Genomic DNA, 18,767 nt, shown 5'->3' on the forward strand with positions numbered 1-18,767 from the left:
TCTCCCTTCTCGACCTTTTGGTTTTTTTTGGTGAAAATGTACGTAGCCAAAGATAAACCATTTCAAAAATTTCTACATGCACAGTTCAGTGACATCAACTACGCTTTTCCAATTGTGCTGCTATTCTCAATTCAGATGAAGGTTTACAGAACAAAATAGTTTCCCATTAAACAGTTAGTACACATGTTGCCCTATAACAATGGTTAACAACTTAACTACACATCAACACTGTCCTTACTCACCCTTTTGTTCCCTATCACTAACTTTCCTGACTGCTTCTGCCTTCTAGCCCTTGTCCCTGGACTGCTGTGCCTCATTAATCCCGTTTTGTTTTATGGGGCTGTCCAATCTCTGGCTGAACGGTGAACCTCGGAAGTGACTTCACTGAGCTAAAAGGGTGTCTGGGGGCCATACTCTCAGGGTTTTTCCAGCCTCCTTTAGGCCAGTAAATCTGGTCTTTCTTGTGTGTGTTAGAATTTTGTTCTACATCCTTCTCCAGCTCTATCCAGAACCCTCTGTTGTGATCCCGGTCAGAGCAGTCAGTGGTGGTAGCTGGGCACCAGCTAGCTGTACCGGTCTCAGTCTGGTGGAGGCCTTGATAGCTGTGGTCCATTAGTCCTTGTGGACTGATTGTTTCCTTGTATCCTATTCTCTTCATTCTCCCTTGCTCTGGAAGTATCTTAGATGGCTGCTCACAGGCTTTTAAGACCCCAGACGCTACTCACCAAGGTAGAATGTAGAACATTGCCTTTATTAACTGTGTTATGCCATTTGAGCTAGATGTTCCTGAGACCATGGTCGCCACACTAGGGCTTTTTTTTATTGGGAGTTTTTTAAATTACTTTCAATCTCTTGTTTTGTTATAGGTTTATTTAGTTGTTCTACCTCTGTTTGTGTTAGTTTAGGTAGGTAGTGAGTTTCTAGAAATTTATCCATTTCCTCTAGGTTTTCAAATTCGTTAGAGTACAGTTTTTCATAGTATTCTGTTATGATTCTTTTAATTTCAGTTGGGTCTGTTGTGATATCTCCCATCTCATTTCTTTTTCAGGTTATTTGCTTCGTCTCCTGTTTTTCTTTTGTCAGTTTGGCTGGTAGTTTATTGATTTTGTTGATCTTTGCAAAGAAGCAGCTTTTGGTCTTGTTAACTCTTTCGGTTGTTTTTCTATTTTCTGTTTCATTTAATTCTGCTCTAATTTTTATTTGGTTTCTTCTGGTGCCCGAGGGCTTCTTTTGCTGCTCTCTTTCTGTCTGTTCAAGTTGCAGGGTTAATGTTTTGCTTTTGGTCTTTTCTTCTTTTTGGATGTGTGCATTTATTGGTATAAATTGACCTCTGAGCACTGCTTTTGCTGTGTCCCAAAGGTTCTGGTAGAATATGTTTTCATTCTCATTTGATTCTGTGGATTTCTTTATTTCATTCTTAATTTCATCTATAACCCAGTAGTTTTTGAGCAAGGTGTTGTTCAGTTTCCATGTGTTTGTTTTTTTTTTCCTGTTATTGATTTCCACTTTTATGGCTTTATGATCAGAAAAGATGCTTTGTCATATTTTGATGCTTTGGATTCTGTTAAGGCTTGGTTTATGGCCTAATATGTGGTCTGTTTTGTAGAATATTCCATGTGTGTCAGAAAAGAAAGTATACTTTGCTACTGTTGGGTAGAGTGTTCGGTATATGTCTACGAGGTCAAGTTGGTCGATTTTGGCATTTGAATCTTCTGTGACTTTTTTGAGCATCTTTCTGGATGTTCTCTCCTTCACTGAAAGTGGTGTGTTGAAGTCTCCAACTATTATCGTGGAGCTGTCTGTCTCTCAGTGCTGTTAGAGTTTGTTTTATGTATTTTGGAGTCTTGTCGTTGGGTGAGTAAATATTTATTATGGTTATGTCCTGCTGGTGTATTGACGCTTTAGTCATTATATATAGTGTTGTTCCTTATCCTTTCTGGTGGATTTTACTTTGAAGTCTGTTTTGTCAGAGATTTTTGCCACTCCTGCTCTTTTTTGAATGTTGTTTACTTAATATATTTTTTTCCATCCTTTGAGTTTTAGTTTGTGTCCTTCAGTCTAAGGTGTGTCTCTTGTAGGCAGCATGTAGACGGAGCATGTTTTTTTTTTATCCACTCTGTCACTCTCTGTCTCTTTATTGGTGCATTGAGTCCATTTACATTCAGCGTAATTATTGATAGGTATGAGTTTAGTGCCATCGTTTTGATGTCTGTTTTTGTGTGTTGTTGACAGTTTCTTTGTTCCACTTAATTTTCTGTGCTGTTGTTTTTCTTTTTTTGTCTTTTTCATTGCTGTTAATTTTGTTTTTGCTGAGTCTTTATATTTTTCTTGTGTTTTATTTTGATGTGTAGGATTGTTAGTTTCCTTTGTGGTTACCTTAATATTTACTCCTATTTTTCTCAGTTTTAACCAGTCTTTTATTTCTTTATATCGCCTTGACTTCCTCTCCATATGAAAAATCTATGTCTACATTTTTTAGTCCCTCTTTTTTGTTTTGTTGTTGTCATCTTTTACATATTGACATCTCTGTTTCCCTATTTTCAGTGTTTTAGCTTTGATTTACTTCTGTGTCTTCCCTATATGCGTTGATATCTGGTTGCTCTGTCCTGTGTTCTAGTCTTGGGTTGTTATCTGATGTTACTGATTTTCTAACCAGAGGACTCCCTTGTATTTCTTGTAATTTTGGTTTGGTTTTTGTAAATTCCCTAAGCTTCTGTTTACCTGGAAATGCCCTAATTTCACCATCATATTTGAGAGACAGTTTTGCTGCGTATGTAATTCTTGGCTGGCAATTTTTTTTCCTTGAAGGCTTTGTATATGTCATCCCATTGCCTTCTTGCCTGCATGATTTCTGCTGAGTAGTCCGGGCTTAGTCTTATTGACTCTCCTTTGTAGTGACTTTTCATTTATCCCTACTGCTCTTAAAATTCTCTTTATCTTTGGTTTTGGCAAGTTTGATTATAATATGTCTTGGTGACTTTCTTTTGGGATCTACCTTATGTGGGGTTCGATGAGCATCTTGAATAGATATCTTCTCATCTTTCACGATATCAGGGAAGTTTTCTGCCAACAAATCTTCAACAATTCTCCCTGTTATTTTCTGTTATCCTCCCCCGTTCTGGTACTCCAATCACTTGTAGGTTATTCCTCTCGGTAGAGTCCCACATAATTCCTAGTGTTTCTTCATTTTTTAAATCTTTGTATCTGATTTTTCCTCAGATAGGTTGGTGTCAAGTGCTTTCTTTTCAGTCTCAATAATTCTGACTTCCACTGCCTCAATTCTGTTCCTATTGAGTTGTCTGATTCTGAAATTTTATTGTTAATCTTCTGGATTTCTATTTGTTGTCTCTCTATAGATTCTTGCAGTCTGTTAAATTTGTCATTGTGCTCCTTTGTAAACTTCTTAAGTTCCTCTATTGCTTTGTCTGCATGTTCCTTGGATCTTTCTGTGTTTTGCCTGATCTGAAGAGGTCTGTATATTAATCTTTTGTATTCTACCTCTGGTAATTCCAAGAAGTACTCTTCCTCCAGAAAAGTTCTTGATTCTTTGTTTTGGGAGCTTGCTGAGGCCATCATGGTCTGCCTCTTAATGTGGTTTGATATTGACTATTGTCTCCAAGCTCTTGATAAGTTATTATATTTGTTTATGTTAGCTTACTGTGTTCTAGCTTCTTGTTTTGTTTTGATATGCCCAAATAGGCTGCTCGTGTGAGCTAGTTTGATTATTGGCGTCTCTGAAGCTCTAACATCCTGTCACCAGGTGGTTAGATCTGTTATTAGGTATTTGCACCTAGGAGTCTGCTTACTTTTCTTTTATGGATTCAGCTCAGGTGTCCAGATAGTCGATCACCAAGTGTGTGGTGCAGGCTCTCACCTACAGTCCTAGACAGGCAGGGGTGATTGGAATAGGCACAGGTATCTAGCTGCAGTAGGGGGTTACATGCTGAGCAAGGCAGGGGGCTGATGGCTGTCCCTGAGTATCTGAGAGGAAAGTGTGTCCCTGTTCCCTAGAATGCGTAGGTGGGTGGGTTTTGCAGCTGGACTGTGGGCACCCAGTGCTGTTGGCTGTAAGGACTTAGAGGCAGCACTTATTCTTGGACCCCTGCCATAGGTGGCTAGGTGGCATGGGTGGAGCCACCAGTCCTTAGGCCCCTGATGTGTGTAGGTGAGGACCCTGCTTAATGGGTAGAGTGGTATCAGATGTCACAAACCTGCTATTCCCCCATCTAGCTGATAACAGTTGAAGTTAGACTTCAGGTATATACTCTGTTATAGTGTGGTAGTGAGGGTCTATGTTGTTGAAATGGGCCCACACAGGTCTGTGCAGGGATGAAAGGTGTTCAAAGTCCATGGACCCCTTATGCCTGTGCCTAGACAAAGGAGCTGTGCCTACCCTGAGTTCCCTGCTTAGGGGAGCTGGCAAATTTTTTCTCTGTTTGTTAATTTGTTCCCTCTCCAAGGCCAGGAGAATGGTCAGGGTACATGACAGGTCCTACTTCCGGCCAAGGGGACACGTTAATCGCTGAAGCTGGTCCAGGACCCGGTGCAGAGCAAGGAGGAGGCAGGTAAATGGGAGAGAGGTTTTTCCCAAATGGGTGTTTTTTAATCCACGTGGTAGGTTAAACACATGTACTTATCTTTTGCTGATTGAGCACCGCTTTTCACTGGCTCTGGAGGCCTGAGCAGACTCTCCGCTACTCGGTGTCTCCCGACGTGGAAAATGTGTTCCAGATGCAGCTGCTTGCCTTGCTGCGCACGCCTGCCGATCCAGCCCAAAGTGCGCCAGCTTCCGCCAGGTCAGGTCTGGTAACTCCTTGCTGCTTCTGAACCGTCTCTCCCTCCCCCTGCCACTCAGTCTGATTCCTCAACTTTGCCTTTGATGTTCAGGGCTCCTAGATTGTCATATATAATCAATTCACTTGTTTTTTCAGGGTTTTGTTGTAAGAGGGCCCACCAGAAGTGTCTGACTACTCTGCCATCTGGGCGCCACCTCCCCATTTCATTTTTGACGTCTGATTTTCCTAGATTCACACTTAGTACCTTCTACGTTCTGGTTATTAATGGATGTTTGCAGCTTTTTCTTCTTGTTTTGAGTCGTGCCACATCCACAAATGAAGGTCCTGAAAGCTTGAGTCCATCCACGTCATTAAAGTTGACTCTAAGAAGACATCTCTTTCCCAGTCATATTTTGAGTGCCTTCCAGCCGGAGGGGCTCATCTTCTGGCATTGTACCAGACAATGATTTGCTGCTATTCATAAGGTTTTCACTCGCCTTTTTTTTTTTTTTAGTAGGTTGCCAGGTCCTTCTTCCTAGTCTGTCTTATCTTAAAGCTCTTCTGAAACTTGTCCACCAAGAGTGACCCTGCTGGTATTTGAAATACCAGTGACATAGCTTCCAGCATCACAGCAGCATGTAAGCCACCACAGTTCAACAGACTGACAGACTGGTGGTGGTCAAGTCCAGAGACCTTCCTTTTTACTCTTTGTAGGGAACCTCCAGTTATTTTGCCCAGAGTAGGGAAAGTGCTCTAGGGGGTCCAAGCTGTTTCTTAAACAGACTTTGAGTGAATCCTGTTCTCAGCCTTGCCATCACCCCACTTCCAGAGTTGCCTGCTGTTGTCGATTCCTGAACTTTCCGAGCGCTCTGTGGTGCAAATCAGGATTTTCCATTATCTCCATAACTGGCTTAGTATTGAATTTTCTTGTATATGCTGTCATTTTCCTTGTATTTTTTAGTTTCCAAAGTACGTTTCTGTCACCTCTTTTCCCTTTGTCTTGTTTTTGCCTTATACCTTAAAAAATATTCCTTTACGGTCGTTTTAGAGGAGTTGGTGAAGGGAGAGGAGGCAAATACAGCCATCATCTTTCACCAGAAGTGGATTAGGTATTTATATATGCCAATACCTCAGTTTAAATGTTTTGCTATTAAACAAACGAAGATTGATAGGCTTCTTGAGAAATTGGTGGTAAATTTTACTAAGGAGGGAGAGGGATAGCAGTGAGATCTGTCCTTTCCCTCCCAAAGCTTAGCTTTTCTTAGCCTGGTCTGAAGTGACCTTCATCTCCCGTTAGCAGTCTCCTTGTCCTTCAAAGACTCTGTCCTGTCACGTTTGGGATACCTGTTTCCTTCATCTCATCCAAATGGGATCATGTCCTTTGTATGCAATGCATTATCCACATGTGACTACTGAGCGCTTGAATGTGGCTAGTTCAAATTAAAATTCAAAGACAATATGGGGGAGAAAGGACGTACAAGCTTAATATTTTTATATTACATGTTGAAATATTTGGGTATATATTGGGTTAAATGAAATTATTAATATTAACCTGTTTCTTTTTACATTTTATAATGTGGCCACTAGAAAATTTGAAATTATCCGTGTGGCTCATTTTATATTGCTATTGGACAGCATTTAGAGTGTTCGCTCTCTTGAGTTTCTCATGAAGCAGGGATTGCACCTTGCCTTATGTTAGTTACTGTTCCCCATGTTAGTGCCCCAGCTAGATTTTAAGCGCCTTGAAGGTTTGGCACCATACTTTTCTATTTCTTGTATTTCTTTGTAATGCTGAAACGTAATAGTACCTAGCATTTAATTGGAGTCCCTGGGTGGTGCAAGCGGTTAATGCTCTCGTCTGCTAACCAAAAGGTTGAAGGTTTGAGTCCACCCATAGGCGCTTTGGAAGAAAGGCCTGGTGATTGATGTCCAAAAAAAACAGCCATTGAAAACCCTATGGAGCACAGTTCTACTTTGACACACATGGAGTTGCCATGAGTTGGAGTTGACTTGATGACAGCTGTTTTTTTTGGGGATATAGTTAACTGACCAAAAGTCACCAAATCAAAGTTTCTTTATATACAATTTACTTGTGTCTCATAATTCTTCCTTCTGAGGATTAAAACAACAACAAAAAAAAACCAAACCCATTGCCGTCAAGTCAATTCCAACTCTGAAGATTAGACAAGTAAATTATTTTTTCAGTGTATTTTATTATTGGTAGTTCACCTGCTATACCAATAACATATTTTATTAAACGTGAAACAGATTTGACTGAATTGGGGAATATGAACAGTAATAGTTACCCTTTCCTATTGTTCATAGTCTTAGATGCTTTTTTGGTAAACTCAGGTGCAAAAAATCACATTATCTGCATTATCATCTTTGGTCCGTGTGAGACCATTCCCTTATTTTCTTTACTCCTATTAATCCTCAAGTCATTTCCCTTACCCTCAAGAGGTTACTGTGATAATGTGTTTAATATGTTGTTGTGTGTGTCCTTCCAGAGTATATTTTAGGATGTTTAGTGCTCGATATAAATATTGCATGTGTCTCAGTCTGTTTGATAGTTCACTGCAGTTTTAAGATCCATCCATGTTTCTTTGAGTGCATCTCATCTGTTGCTTCTAACTGCTGCATAACACTCCTGGTATGCATCTACCACAGTTTACCTGTCCACTGGCCAGGGGTGGACGTGGACATTCAGGTTGCCTCCAATCTCTGCTGCCACAAAAAATGCAGCAATGAACACCTCCATGCATGTTCCTTGGGATGCATACCTAGGAGTAGAGTTGCTGTGTCACAGGAAGTACCACAAGTGCCAGATTGCTCTTCTGGGTGACTGCATTGGCGTACATGCCCACCAGTAGGGCACAGAGGTTTTTGTTTTTGTATCCCCCTGTCCTGGCCAAGATTTAGCATTATCCAGCTGTCTAATTTTCTGCAGTCTAATAGGTTTAACGGGATACTCCGTTGTTGTTTTAAATTATATTTCTTTATGATTTTTTAGCATCTCTTGGTATATTCCTTGACATTAAGGTATTCTTTTCCAATAAATTGCATATTTTTCCTTTGTCCATTATTCTGTTGTGTTTCTTGTTGATTTTAGGTGTTCCTTGATTTTCTAGATACTACTCTGTTGTTGGAGCCCTAGTGGCTCAGTGGTTAAGAACTCAGGCTGCTAACCAAGAGGTCGGCGATTCAAATCCACCAGCTGCTCCTTGGAAGCCCTGTGGGGCAGTTCTACTCTGTCCTATAGGGTCACTATGAGTTGGAACCAACTCGACGGCAACGGATACTCTGTTGTAGGATTTAGGCATTGCAAATACTTTTTCCTGTCCATCTTTCTATGATGCCATTCACTGAACAGAAGTCCTTAATTTTTTTTTTGTTTGTTTATTGTTGTAGTTTAAGTGAAAGTTTACATTTTAAGTTAGTCTCTTATAAAAAAATTTATACATACATTTTTATGTGACCCTAATTGCTCTCCCTACACTGGGACAGCACACTCCTCCTTTCCACCCCTGATTTCCCATGTCCATTCAATCAGCTCCTGACCCTGTCTGCCTTCTCCTCTCACCTCCAGATAGAAACTACCCATTTAGTCTCATGTATCTACTTGAGCTAAGAGACATACTCTTCCCAAGTATCATTTTATGTCCCACAGTCCAGTCCAATCTTTGTCTGAAGAGCTGGCCTCGGAAATGGTTTTAGTTTTGGGCTGACAGAGAGTCCAAGGGCCATGCTTTCCTGGGTTCTTCCAGTCTCAGTCAGACCATTAAGTCTGGTCTTTTTACTAGAATTCGAGTTCTGCACCCCGCCTTTCTCCTGTTCTGTCAGGGACTCTGTTGTGTTCCTTGTCAGGATGTTCATTGGTGGTAGCCGGGCACCATCTAGTTCTTCTGGTCTCAGGCTGATGAAGTCTCTGGTTTATGTGGCCCATTCTGTCTCTTGGGCTCCTACTTTCCTTGTGTCTTTGGTGTTCTTCATTCTCCTTTAGAAGTCCTTAATTTTGATGTAATCAAAATAAACATTTTGCCTTATGTTTGTGCCTTTGAAGTTTTACTTAAATAGTTCTTCATGCAGCTGGGTCACAAGGATATTCTCTTACATTTTCTTATGTTAATATTTTATAATTTTTTACTGAGCCCACTTTTACATATGCTCTTAGGTAGGGATCCAGTTTTATTTTTCTCCATAGGCTGATACAGTGAGCCAGTTTGTCTACTCAACATTTATATCCTTCCCCTTGGTTTGTAGCCCCTCCTTTGTTGTAGCTTATATTCCCAGGTATTCATGTCTTTTGGCTTTCTGTTCTGTTGCATTGGCCTACTTTTCTGTTCTTGTGCTAATATTGCATGATTTTTTTTTTATTACCTTTAAAAATTTTTTATTGTACTTTTTAAAAAGCATTTTATTATGGAAATTATCAATTGTACAAAAAAGTAGACAGTAGGATAGTAAACCAAAAGAACGAGTTGGTGCCAAGTCAGCTCCAACTCTGGGTGACACCATGTATGTCAGAGTACAACTGTGCTCCATAATTTTCAATGGCTGATTTGTTTCAGGAGCAGATTGCCAGGTCTTTCTTCCAAGGCATCTCTTGGTAGACTCAAACCTCCAACCTTTTGGTTAACAGCCAAGCAGGTTAACCATTTGCACCACCCAGGATAATAAACACCCATATAGATCACCTAGATAACTACTGTTAACATTTGGTCATCTGACTTCATCTTCTTTTTTTCTTGCTGAAGTTTTTTTTTTTTTTAATTGTTGTAGTTTAGATGAAGTTTACATTTCAAGTTAGTCTCCCATACAAAAATTTATACATACATTGTTATGTGATTTTATTGTACTTTAGATGAAGGTTTACAGAACAAATAGTTTCTTATTAAACAGTTAGTACACATATTGTTTTATGACATTAACAACCCCATGACATGTCCCTCAGCTCAGTGGTTCAGTCCCTCAGGGAGTTTGGATGTGTTCATGGAGCTTCCATGACCTTGCCTTGTACAGGTTGTGCTGATGATGATCATGTGATTCTTGAGATGATCATGTGATTCTTTTCTTTTATTTATGTGGTGAATTACGTTGATTGATTTTCTAATGTGGAACCATCCTTGCATACGTGGTATGAATCTTATTGTTCGTGGTGTATTTTTTTTTTATATGATGCTGGATTCTGTTGGCTAGAATTTTTGCATCTATATTCATGAGAGTTATTGGTCTGTAATTTTCTTTTTTTGTGGCGTCTTTGCCTGGTTTTGGTATCAGGGTTACGCTGGTTTGATAAATTCAGAAGTGTTGCTTCCTTTTCTATGTTTGATTAGTACTGGTGTAAGCTCTTCTCTGAATGTTTGGTAGAATTCTCCAGTGAAGTCATATGGCCCAGGGCCTTTTTCTGTTGGAAGTTTTTTTATTATCTTTTCAGTCTCTTCTCTTGTTATGAGTCTGTTCGTATTTTCAACATCACTTTGTGTTAGTTTGGGTAGGTAGTGTGTTTCTAGAAATTTATCCATTTCCTCTAGGTTTTCAAATTTTTTGGAGTATAGTTTTTCATAATACTCTGTTATAATCCTTTTTATTTCAGTTGGGCCTGTTGTAATGTCCCCAGTTCACTTCTTATTTAGGTTATTTGCATCCTCTCATGTTTTTCTTTTGTCAGTTTGGCCAGTGGTTTGTCGATTTTTTTGATCCTTTCAAAGAACCAACTTTTGGTTTTATTGATTCTTTCTGTTGTTTTCCTATTCTCTATTTCATTTATTTCTGCTCTGATCTTTATTATTTCCTTTCTTCTGGTGGCTGTGGGCTTTGTTTGCACAATTATTGTTTGTTTTTTCTTTTTAATTACCCTGACTTTGTGCTCTATCTTCATATTTGGTAAGGTAAGCCCCACACCATTTTCTTTCTTTTTTTAACTTTTTGTTTTGAAATAATTTGAGACTTACAGAAGAATGGTAAAAATACTACAGAGTTCTTATATACCTTTCACTCAGCTTCCCCTAATGTTAACAACTTATGTAACCGTGGTACAGTTATGAAAACCAAGAAATTAACATTGATACAATACTGTTAATGATGGCTATAGACCTTACTTAAATTTCACCAGTTTTTCTCCAGTGTTCTTTTTCTGTTCCAGATCCAATCGAGGATCCCACACTGACTTGGTTATTGTGTCTCTTCCTAGTCTTCTCCAGTGTGTGATAGTTCCTCAGTCCTTGTCTTTTATGTCCTTGACCATTTTGATGAGTACTAGCCAGGTATTTTGTAGAATGTCTCTCAATTTGCTTATCTGTTGTTTTCTCATGGTTAGGCTGAAGTTATCTCTTTTTGGCAAGAATACCATAGAAGAGACGTTCTATGTCTCGGTGCATGTTATTAGAGGGTATATGATATAGATACGTCTTATTACTGGTGGTGTTAACCTTAATACTTGGTTTCTGCACCTTTTTTTTTTTTTTTTTTTAAATTCTTGACCTAGCAATCATTTTTTCATATGAACTTCATAGCAAATTTAAAAGTTACTCAGAAACTCCTCACTGGGATTTTAATTTAGATTGCATTGAATCTGTAGATTAATTTGGATAGAATTGATAGTGCCATCTACCCAAGAGCATGGAATTTCTCTCCATTTATTCAGATTATCTTTTGTGTCTTTTATTAGAAGTATAAAGTCTTCTCCAGAGAGCAGTTATCTATTCTTGATTAAGTTATTTTCTAGCCACTTTATAGTTTTGCTGTTATGAATGGTTAATTTTTATTAGTAGGTTGTTGCTGGTGCAGAAAAATGTTGTATGTTGATCATGTGTCTGACAGCCTTGTCAAACTCTCATGAGTTCTAATGGTATTTCTGATTCTGTTGAGTTTTGATAAGTAAGTTGTATCATCAACAAATTATGACACTTATCCTTCCTCTGCCAATTCACACATCTCATAACTTTCTTTCCTTACAGCAATGGCCATGTTACATAGTGGTAGTGATGATGGGTAGCCTTGTCTTGTTTCTGATCTTAAAAGAAATGAAGCTAAATTTTCTCTGTTAAGTGTAATACTTGCTGAAGGTTTTTGTATGATTTTTGTCAAATCAAAGTTTTGTTCTATTCCTATTTTAAGAGCTTTTTAAATCATGAATTGTTCAATCTTACCAAATCCTTTTTTTTTGCAGTGAGTTAAATAATGGTTTAATTACTTTCAAAAATGAAATTTGATTTTGTGAATGTATCCAAAGTAGAAAATAGTTGGGGGACAGGCCTTTATTGTCACAATATGGCTTTGTAGATATCACATTTGAAAAACCTGCCCATGTGTTAAGGGGGTGGCTTGTTATTTTAAGGATTAAAAAGGATGTGTGGGCACATGTCTTGTGTTTTATAGAAGGGACCAAGCTCTGCTCAGGAAGAATGGAAAGAGTATAAAGTTGTTGTCCCAGGTTGGTTCTCTGCCAAATAGATACCAGAGCAAATCTGGAACTGTATTATGTTAAAAAGTCCATTTTGATTGTGCATGTGTGTGTATGTATTTATGCCTAAGGAATATTCTAACTTGTGTCTTCTGGTTATGTAATATTATATTAGAGGGCTCTTTTATATATAGACTAAAAGATTTTTTTTTAAAGAAATAATGTGTGAAACATAAATGGAGTGCACTCTGTTCATTTTTCTTATTGCTGCTTACATTAGCATTGATATGGTCCCTGCATCAGTTAGAAGTGCTTTGGCTGCAAGTAACAAAACCTAGCACAAGTGTCTTAAACAATTAGACGTTTTTTTCTCAGAAAAGAAATCTTGAGGTAGGCAGTTTCTAGCTTTGGTTCGACAGTTCAATAATATTGGAGTTGGTGGTTTTTTTATATTCTTGTCTTTTCTTTCATGTTTGAGACCTTAGGGCTGAAAGATAACTTACACAGCTCCAGATATCTTGGTTGCACTTAAGTCAGGAGGAAGGAGGTAGAGACTGTACTGCATGTCTGTTTCCTTTTATTAGAAACAAAAAGTTTTCCCAGATGCCTCTCATAGACTTTCACTGATGAAAACTGGCCAGAACTAAGTCATGGCCACCCCTAGCTACAGGGGGGAGTTTGAGAAAACAAGTGCTTAGCTGGCCATGTTGCCTCCCCAAACACATATCTCCCTTCTCTTGGTAATGAAGAAGGGAGAACGGATATTGAATAGATAACTAGTGTTTTTTTCCATTCCCTGTTACTGTTACCTGGCAGCTTTACTTGAATGTTCTGCATTAAGGAGAGCTTTTAGTTTGAAAATGAACTCTTTATTGATTTGTTAATAACCTCCTGCTTTGGCTTGATTCTGCATTATTTTCAGTAGCAGTGTATGTTTTTCTAGTATTCATGGTAGATGAAGTGATATCAGCTCAATTCCATGGGAGTAAGGAGGTTCAGGACTCCTTTAATCTTAACAGTTAAATTCACCAGTTTTTGAGTACCTCTTATGTGCTTAGTGCTGCCACGAAAGGTTATAAATTGGCTACAGAAGAATTATGTGATTTTTTTTTTTTTTATCCTCAAGTTTATTGGTTCTTTAGGGAGAAGAAAATTCTGTGTAGTGAGAAAAACATTCTGTGTATGAAATAATTGGTTAACAGTATAAGAACTCAGAATTATTTGTTAAAATGCTTACTATGTGAACTGAGTGCCATGGTAATTAGAAACTTTTCTTTTCGGGCTACTGATGGATGCATGGGAGAAATAACATGAAGGCCAAGTGGAAACAAAGTGCCATTTAATTTGTCCTTTGGACTAATCTTTCCCTTGTGTCTTTGGTCTTCTTCATTCTCCTTTACTTCAGCCGGGATGGGACCAGTAGATGTATCTTAGGTGACTGCTTACAGACTTTGAAGACCGTAGTTGCTGCTCAGAGCATCTTTGTTGTATGCACTGCTGTTTCTCCAACACTCAGTGCCTGGCACAAATATTTTAAAAACCAAAAAACAAAACCTGTTGCCATCCAGTCAATTCTGATTCATAGCAACTCTATAGGACAGAGTAGAACTGCCCCATAGGGTTTCCATGGAATGGCTGGTGGATTTGAACTGCTTACGTTTTAGTTAGCAGCCAAGCTCTTAACCACTGCGCCACCAGGGCTCCATCTGAACACTACAGTGATTAGTATTTTGATGTCATTTACTTAGTCATTCTAGTATCTGTTAAGTACCTGTTATGTGCCAGCAGAATTTTGCTTAAGATAATTTAGAAAACGGCTGCAGCAGGGACCTGCCACAAGTTCAGAAGAGGTCATAGAATGAGGGATATTATTCCTGATGTCAGATGGATCTTGACCAAAAGCAGAGAATACCAGAATGATGTTTACCTGTGTTTTGTCAACTACAGGAAGGCATTCAACTGTGTGGATCATAACAAATTATGGATATCATTGCAAAGAATAGGAATTCCAGAACACTTTATTGTGCTCTTGCAGAACTCTACATGGATCAAGAGGCAGTTGTTAGAACAGAGCGAGGGGATTACTGCGTGGTTTAAAATTGGGAAAGGTGTGTGGCAAGGTTGTTTCCTTTCACCTTACTTATTCCATCTGTATGCTGAGCAAATAATATGAAAAGCTGGGCTATATGAAGAATAACCCGTCATCGGGATTGGAGTAAGACTCATTAACAACCTGAGATATGCAGATGACACAACTTTGCTTGCTAAAAGTGAAGCTGACTTGGAGCACTTACTGATGAAGATCAAAGACCACAGCCTTCAGTATGGATTACGACTGAATAGTAAGGAAACAAAATCCGTAGAACTCGACCAGTAAACAACATCATGGTAAATGCCAAAGAAATTGAAGTTGTCATGGATTTCGTTTTACTTGAATCCAAAATCAATGCCCATATGGAAGCAGCAGTCAAGAAATCAAACGACACATTGCATTGGGCAAATCCGCAAAAAAAAAAGACCTCTTTTAAAGAGTTTAAAAGCAAAGATGTCACTTTCAGGACTTAGGTGCGCCTGACCCAAGCCATGGTATTTTCTGTCGCCTTGTATGCATGTGAAAGCTGGACAATGAAAAAGAAAGACAGTAGAAGAATTGATGCATTTGAATTGTGATGTTGGCGAAGAATATTGAATATACTGTGGACTGCAAGAAGAACGAATAAATCTGTCTTGGAAGAAGTACATTCAGAATGTTCCTTAGAAGCAAGGATGGAGAGACTTAATCTCATTTACTTTGGACACGCCATCAGGAGGGTCCCAGACTAGAGAAAGACATCATGCTTGGCTGACGGTCAGCTAAAAAGAGGGAAACTGTCAATGAGATGGATTGGCACAATAGCTCTGACAGTGGGCTCAGATTTAGCAGCGATTGTGAAGATGGCGCAGGACCAGGCAGTGTTTCATTCTGTTACAGATAAGATCACTGTGAGTCAGAGCTGACTTGATGGCACCTACCAACAACAACAATGTGCCAACTACTGTTCTGAGATTTAAAGAACAATAAATGACTATCCTTTTCATGAAACTTAAATTCTGGTGGAATGAAAATCTAGTTTGGAAATAAACATAACAAACACGATCACCAGAATTATTTTAAAACCATACTCCAGCGCATCTAAAAAATAAAATTTGCACTACAATGCATGAGTCTTGTGTACAGCAAAGCGCACCTGTTTTGTTTAAAGCTTAGTGTTACAGGTTGGTTGTCGTCATTACTTTAGTCTTCTTCTGTCTGGAAGTCTTCATTTACCCAGGTTATTTCCCCAAAGTTCTAATTTGGAAATTAGAACCATTTTTTGTTACAGGAACAATGCTACAGGTTATTAAGATTTGTAACTAGTTCACAAAAGCTTGCGTTACTAAAATATATGTATACAATAAAAATAGAAATTGTTGCAGTGGAGTATTATGTGATAATTGAAAGAAACAGAGCAGAATCTTATCTATGGTCTAGTGCTCCCAAGTCTGGTGCGTGAGGAAGAAAATATCTAGTTAAAGGAACTGAGGAAGTAGATGGAGATTAACACGGAAACTCTGGAAAGGGCATCTTTCGAGGGCTTCAGGGGTTGATGGCACAAGTTCTCAAGCTTACTTTTACCTTAAAACATTGATTTTCCTTTTTCTGTGAGTGTATAGGTAATCCCAGGGTTATGGAATTTCAACTTATGTACAACCCGTAGTTACAGACCAACCCCATAAAGCCTATTACATTAAAAATTCGAGGTACATACAGTGGTTTGTAATAACAAATAGGCACTACTTTGCAACGTGCATCAAAACTCATAGTGACCCTACAGGACAGAGTGGAACTGCCCCATAGGGTCTCCAAGGAGTGGCTGGTGGATTCCAACTGCTGACCTTTTGGTTAGCAGCTGTAACTCTTAACCACTGCGCTACCAGTGCTCCTTATTAGTATTATTACTGTATTATTATGTTAAAGGTGTTTTAGTGTATCTGAAAGTGTTCCTTTAATGTTTTTTATGCATAGAAAGGTATACTATATACCATATACTAAGACAAACATTTGACTAACTGATGTTAGATACAGACTGTACCTAAGTGTTCGGGTATACAAATTCAATTTAAAGACAGATTTAGGAATGGAACTTGTTTGTAATCCGGGGACTGCCTGTATTACAAAGTAGCTGCTTTTATTTATCAGTTAAAATCAGGATTGTTTTGACCTACAGGTAGGGAGGGTGAGAGAAACAAGGCACATTTTCCTGGACAAAAAGTTGGGAGAAAAGAATAAAGAGGTTGGAAAAGTTTGTGTGCATGATGTGGGAGAGTGAGAAGGCTTCCTGGAGCAGGAGCTAACAGCCAAGGAAGGGTCAGGGAGCCTGGCACCGCACCTTTGAGCACGTGTGGGGAGGAGGAAGCTGAACTCACCTGGATGGTGTCCATGCAGGATGATCCACAGCCCTGTTCATCACTCTAGTGCCCTGGTGTTTAATAAGGCTAGAGGTGTGTGTGGTTTGTTGTACCTTTATTGAACATATTGAGTACTTTACTCATTTAGTCAGACATTCATCAAGGGCCAGTCTAGCTGTTTCTTCAGACACATCCATTTGAATTAGTGTTAGCAGCATAGTGTAGAAAGAAGTTTGGAATCCATATTCCCCTTGGATTTCTCACTACATAGTGATGTCGCCTTGAGCAAGTTACCAGAGTATGCACATCTGGTAAATGGTGCCATTAGCTGCCCCACCTGCTTCCCGGGATGTGGTGAGGATCACGTGTGATGGTGTGTTAAGAGCATATGGAAGAGTTCAGTCCTTTATGACCGTAAGGCAATACTATTACTCCCATTTTATATGACAGCCACTTATGCAAAATACCTCATTTCTTTCTGAACACTGAGTTGGACTTCAACACTTGATCTTTTTCTTCCCAACATTCTCTTGTTTTCCTCATAAATTTATCTCGTGGGCAAATTCCTTTGAAGTGCTAGATGCATTAGGGTTAAAATTAAAGCGGTCATGTTTTGTTTCTTCAGCGAGACACTCTTAAAACTTGGCAAGTACTGTGTGTTCTCTCATTTCCTTGTCTTTGTGCGTGTTGTATTTTAGCACACATCCCACGGAGATGGGCGTCAAGAAGTTACCTCTCGAACTGGGCGCTCCGGAGCTCGCTGTAGAAACTCTGTAGCTTCCTGTGCAGATGAACAGCCTCACATCGGAAACTACAGACTGTTGAAAACAATCGGCAAGGGGAACTTTGCAAAAGTGAAGTTGGCAAGACATATTCTTACAGGCAGAGAGGTAAATATTGACTGTGCCTATTTCTGTTATACTGTATAGTCCCACGCAAAAGAGAGAGAAGGGGGAAGAGAACGTGTATATTTGAGCTTATTTCTAAGCTAAGTAAACTTTTGTTTTTTTTAAAAGAAAAGAAACCTATTATTTGGGAGTTCTTTTATTTTTTGCACTATTTAATTTATTTAATAATTTAGTTTATTGTTGTTGACTATGTAGTTTTCCCACTACTTTAAATGTTGAAAATGTTATGAGTGTTTGAGTAGTCCTTTAACTTTAAAAATGGGTAGTGGTTTGTTCTTCTTCGGTACTAAATATCTGCCATTACAGTAAAAATTGTTTTTAACTTCATGTATGCACTTACGTGTATAAGCTCGTGATACTTACAAATCAGTAGTATCGTCTGTGTTTACAGATAGAGCCTCAAGATTTCTTCGTCTCTCTAAGTACTACAGCTTGTGTTTGATGGGTTATTGTGCATGAAAGCACATACTGTGTTTTTACACAAATAATGGGCACCTTCTACATTTGTTTGCCAACCGCACCCTCCCCTTGTGAGTATTTTCGTAAGGGCACTATAATAATTTTTTTTACTCACGTGTAAAAAACATTTGGCACAGCAGCGCTTATGAAAATACCTCTCAGGGAGGGCGTGGTTGGCAAACAAACGCAGAAGGCGCCCATTATTTGTGTAAAATATGATACTTTCCTAACTTTTGTGATGTTGGCTCTCTGCTCGGCTCATTCCTTATTTATCAGAAATACATCCATTAAAACCACTAAATTTAACTCTCTCCTGACATGCTGCCTGTACGTTCTAGACCCTAGTTTGGCTCTTTAACGACACCTTGATTTCTCGCCTTTAGGTCTTTGTCTCTGCTCTCCGTCTGCCTGAGATGTGCTTCATTCTTCTCTGTAGACATCACTTCTTCTGGGAAGTTTCCTGACAGACCCCCTTTCCCCAGGCATGGGGCTCACGTTAAAAATCCCAGTACCTCCTTTGTATGGCACATTGTGCAGTATACTGGAATTGCTTATTTTCCTGTCAATCCTTGTTTTAGGCTGGGTTCTCCAGAGCAAAACCAGTGAAGCATATGTGTATATATATATAGAGAGAGAGAGAGAGAGAAATTTACTTCAAGGAAATGGCTCATGCAGTTGTGGAGACTGGCAAACCCCAAATCCCTGAGTCAGGTGACAGGCCGAATGCTTCTCCTGACTCACATGGTTGTGGGAGCTGGTGAACTCAGAACCTGCAGGTCAGGAGGTTGGCTGCTG

The 18,767-nt window shown here is 39.1% G+C and overlaps 1 protein-coding gene across 13 annotated transcripts in view; it reads left to right on the top strand.

Annotated features, from left to right (window-relative positions):
• MARK3 (microtubule affinity regulating kinase 3) overlaps positions 1-18,767 on the top strand; it is a 104,498-nt gene that overhangs the window by 16,615 nt on the left and 69,116 nt on the right. For 9 of the 13 annotated variants that reach the window (XM_023731805.1, XM_023731806.1, XM_004376738.3 and 6 more), the window contains exon 2: positions 17,304-17,495. In XM_023731805.1, coding sequence (XP_023587573.1) covers positions 17,304-17,495 — 192 coding nt within the window. Of the gene's footprint in view, positions 1-17,303; positions 17,496-18,767 lie in introns of those variants that run through there. The other 4 variants (XM_023731814.1, XM_023731813.1, XM_023731812.1 and 1 more) reach the window with 2 other exon arrangements.

This window comes from Trichechus manatus, unplaced genomic scaffold (assembly GCF_000243295.1).
Source record: "Trichechus manatus latirostris isolate Lorelei unplaced genomic scaffold, TriManLat1.0 scaffold00045, whole genome shotgun sequence".
Taxonomy (NCBI): domain Eukaryota; kingdom Metazoa; phylum Chordata; class Mammalia; order Sirenia; family Trichechidae; genus Trichechus; species Trichechus manatus.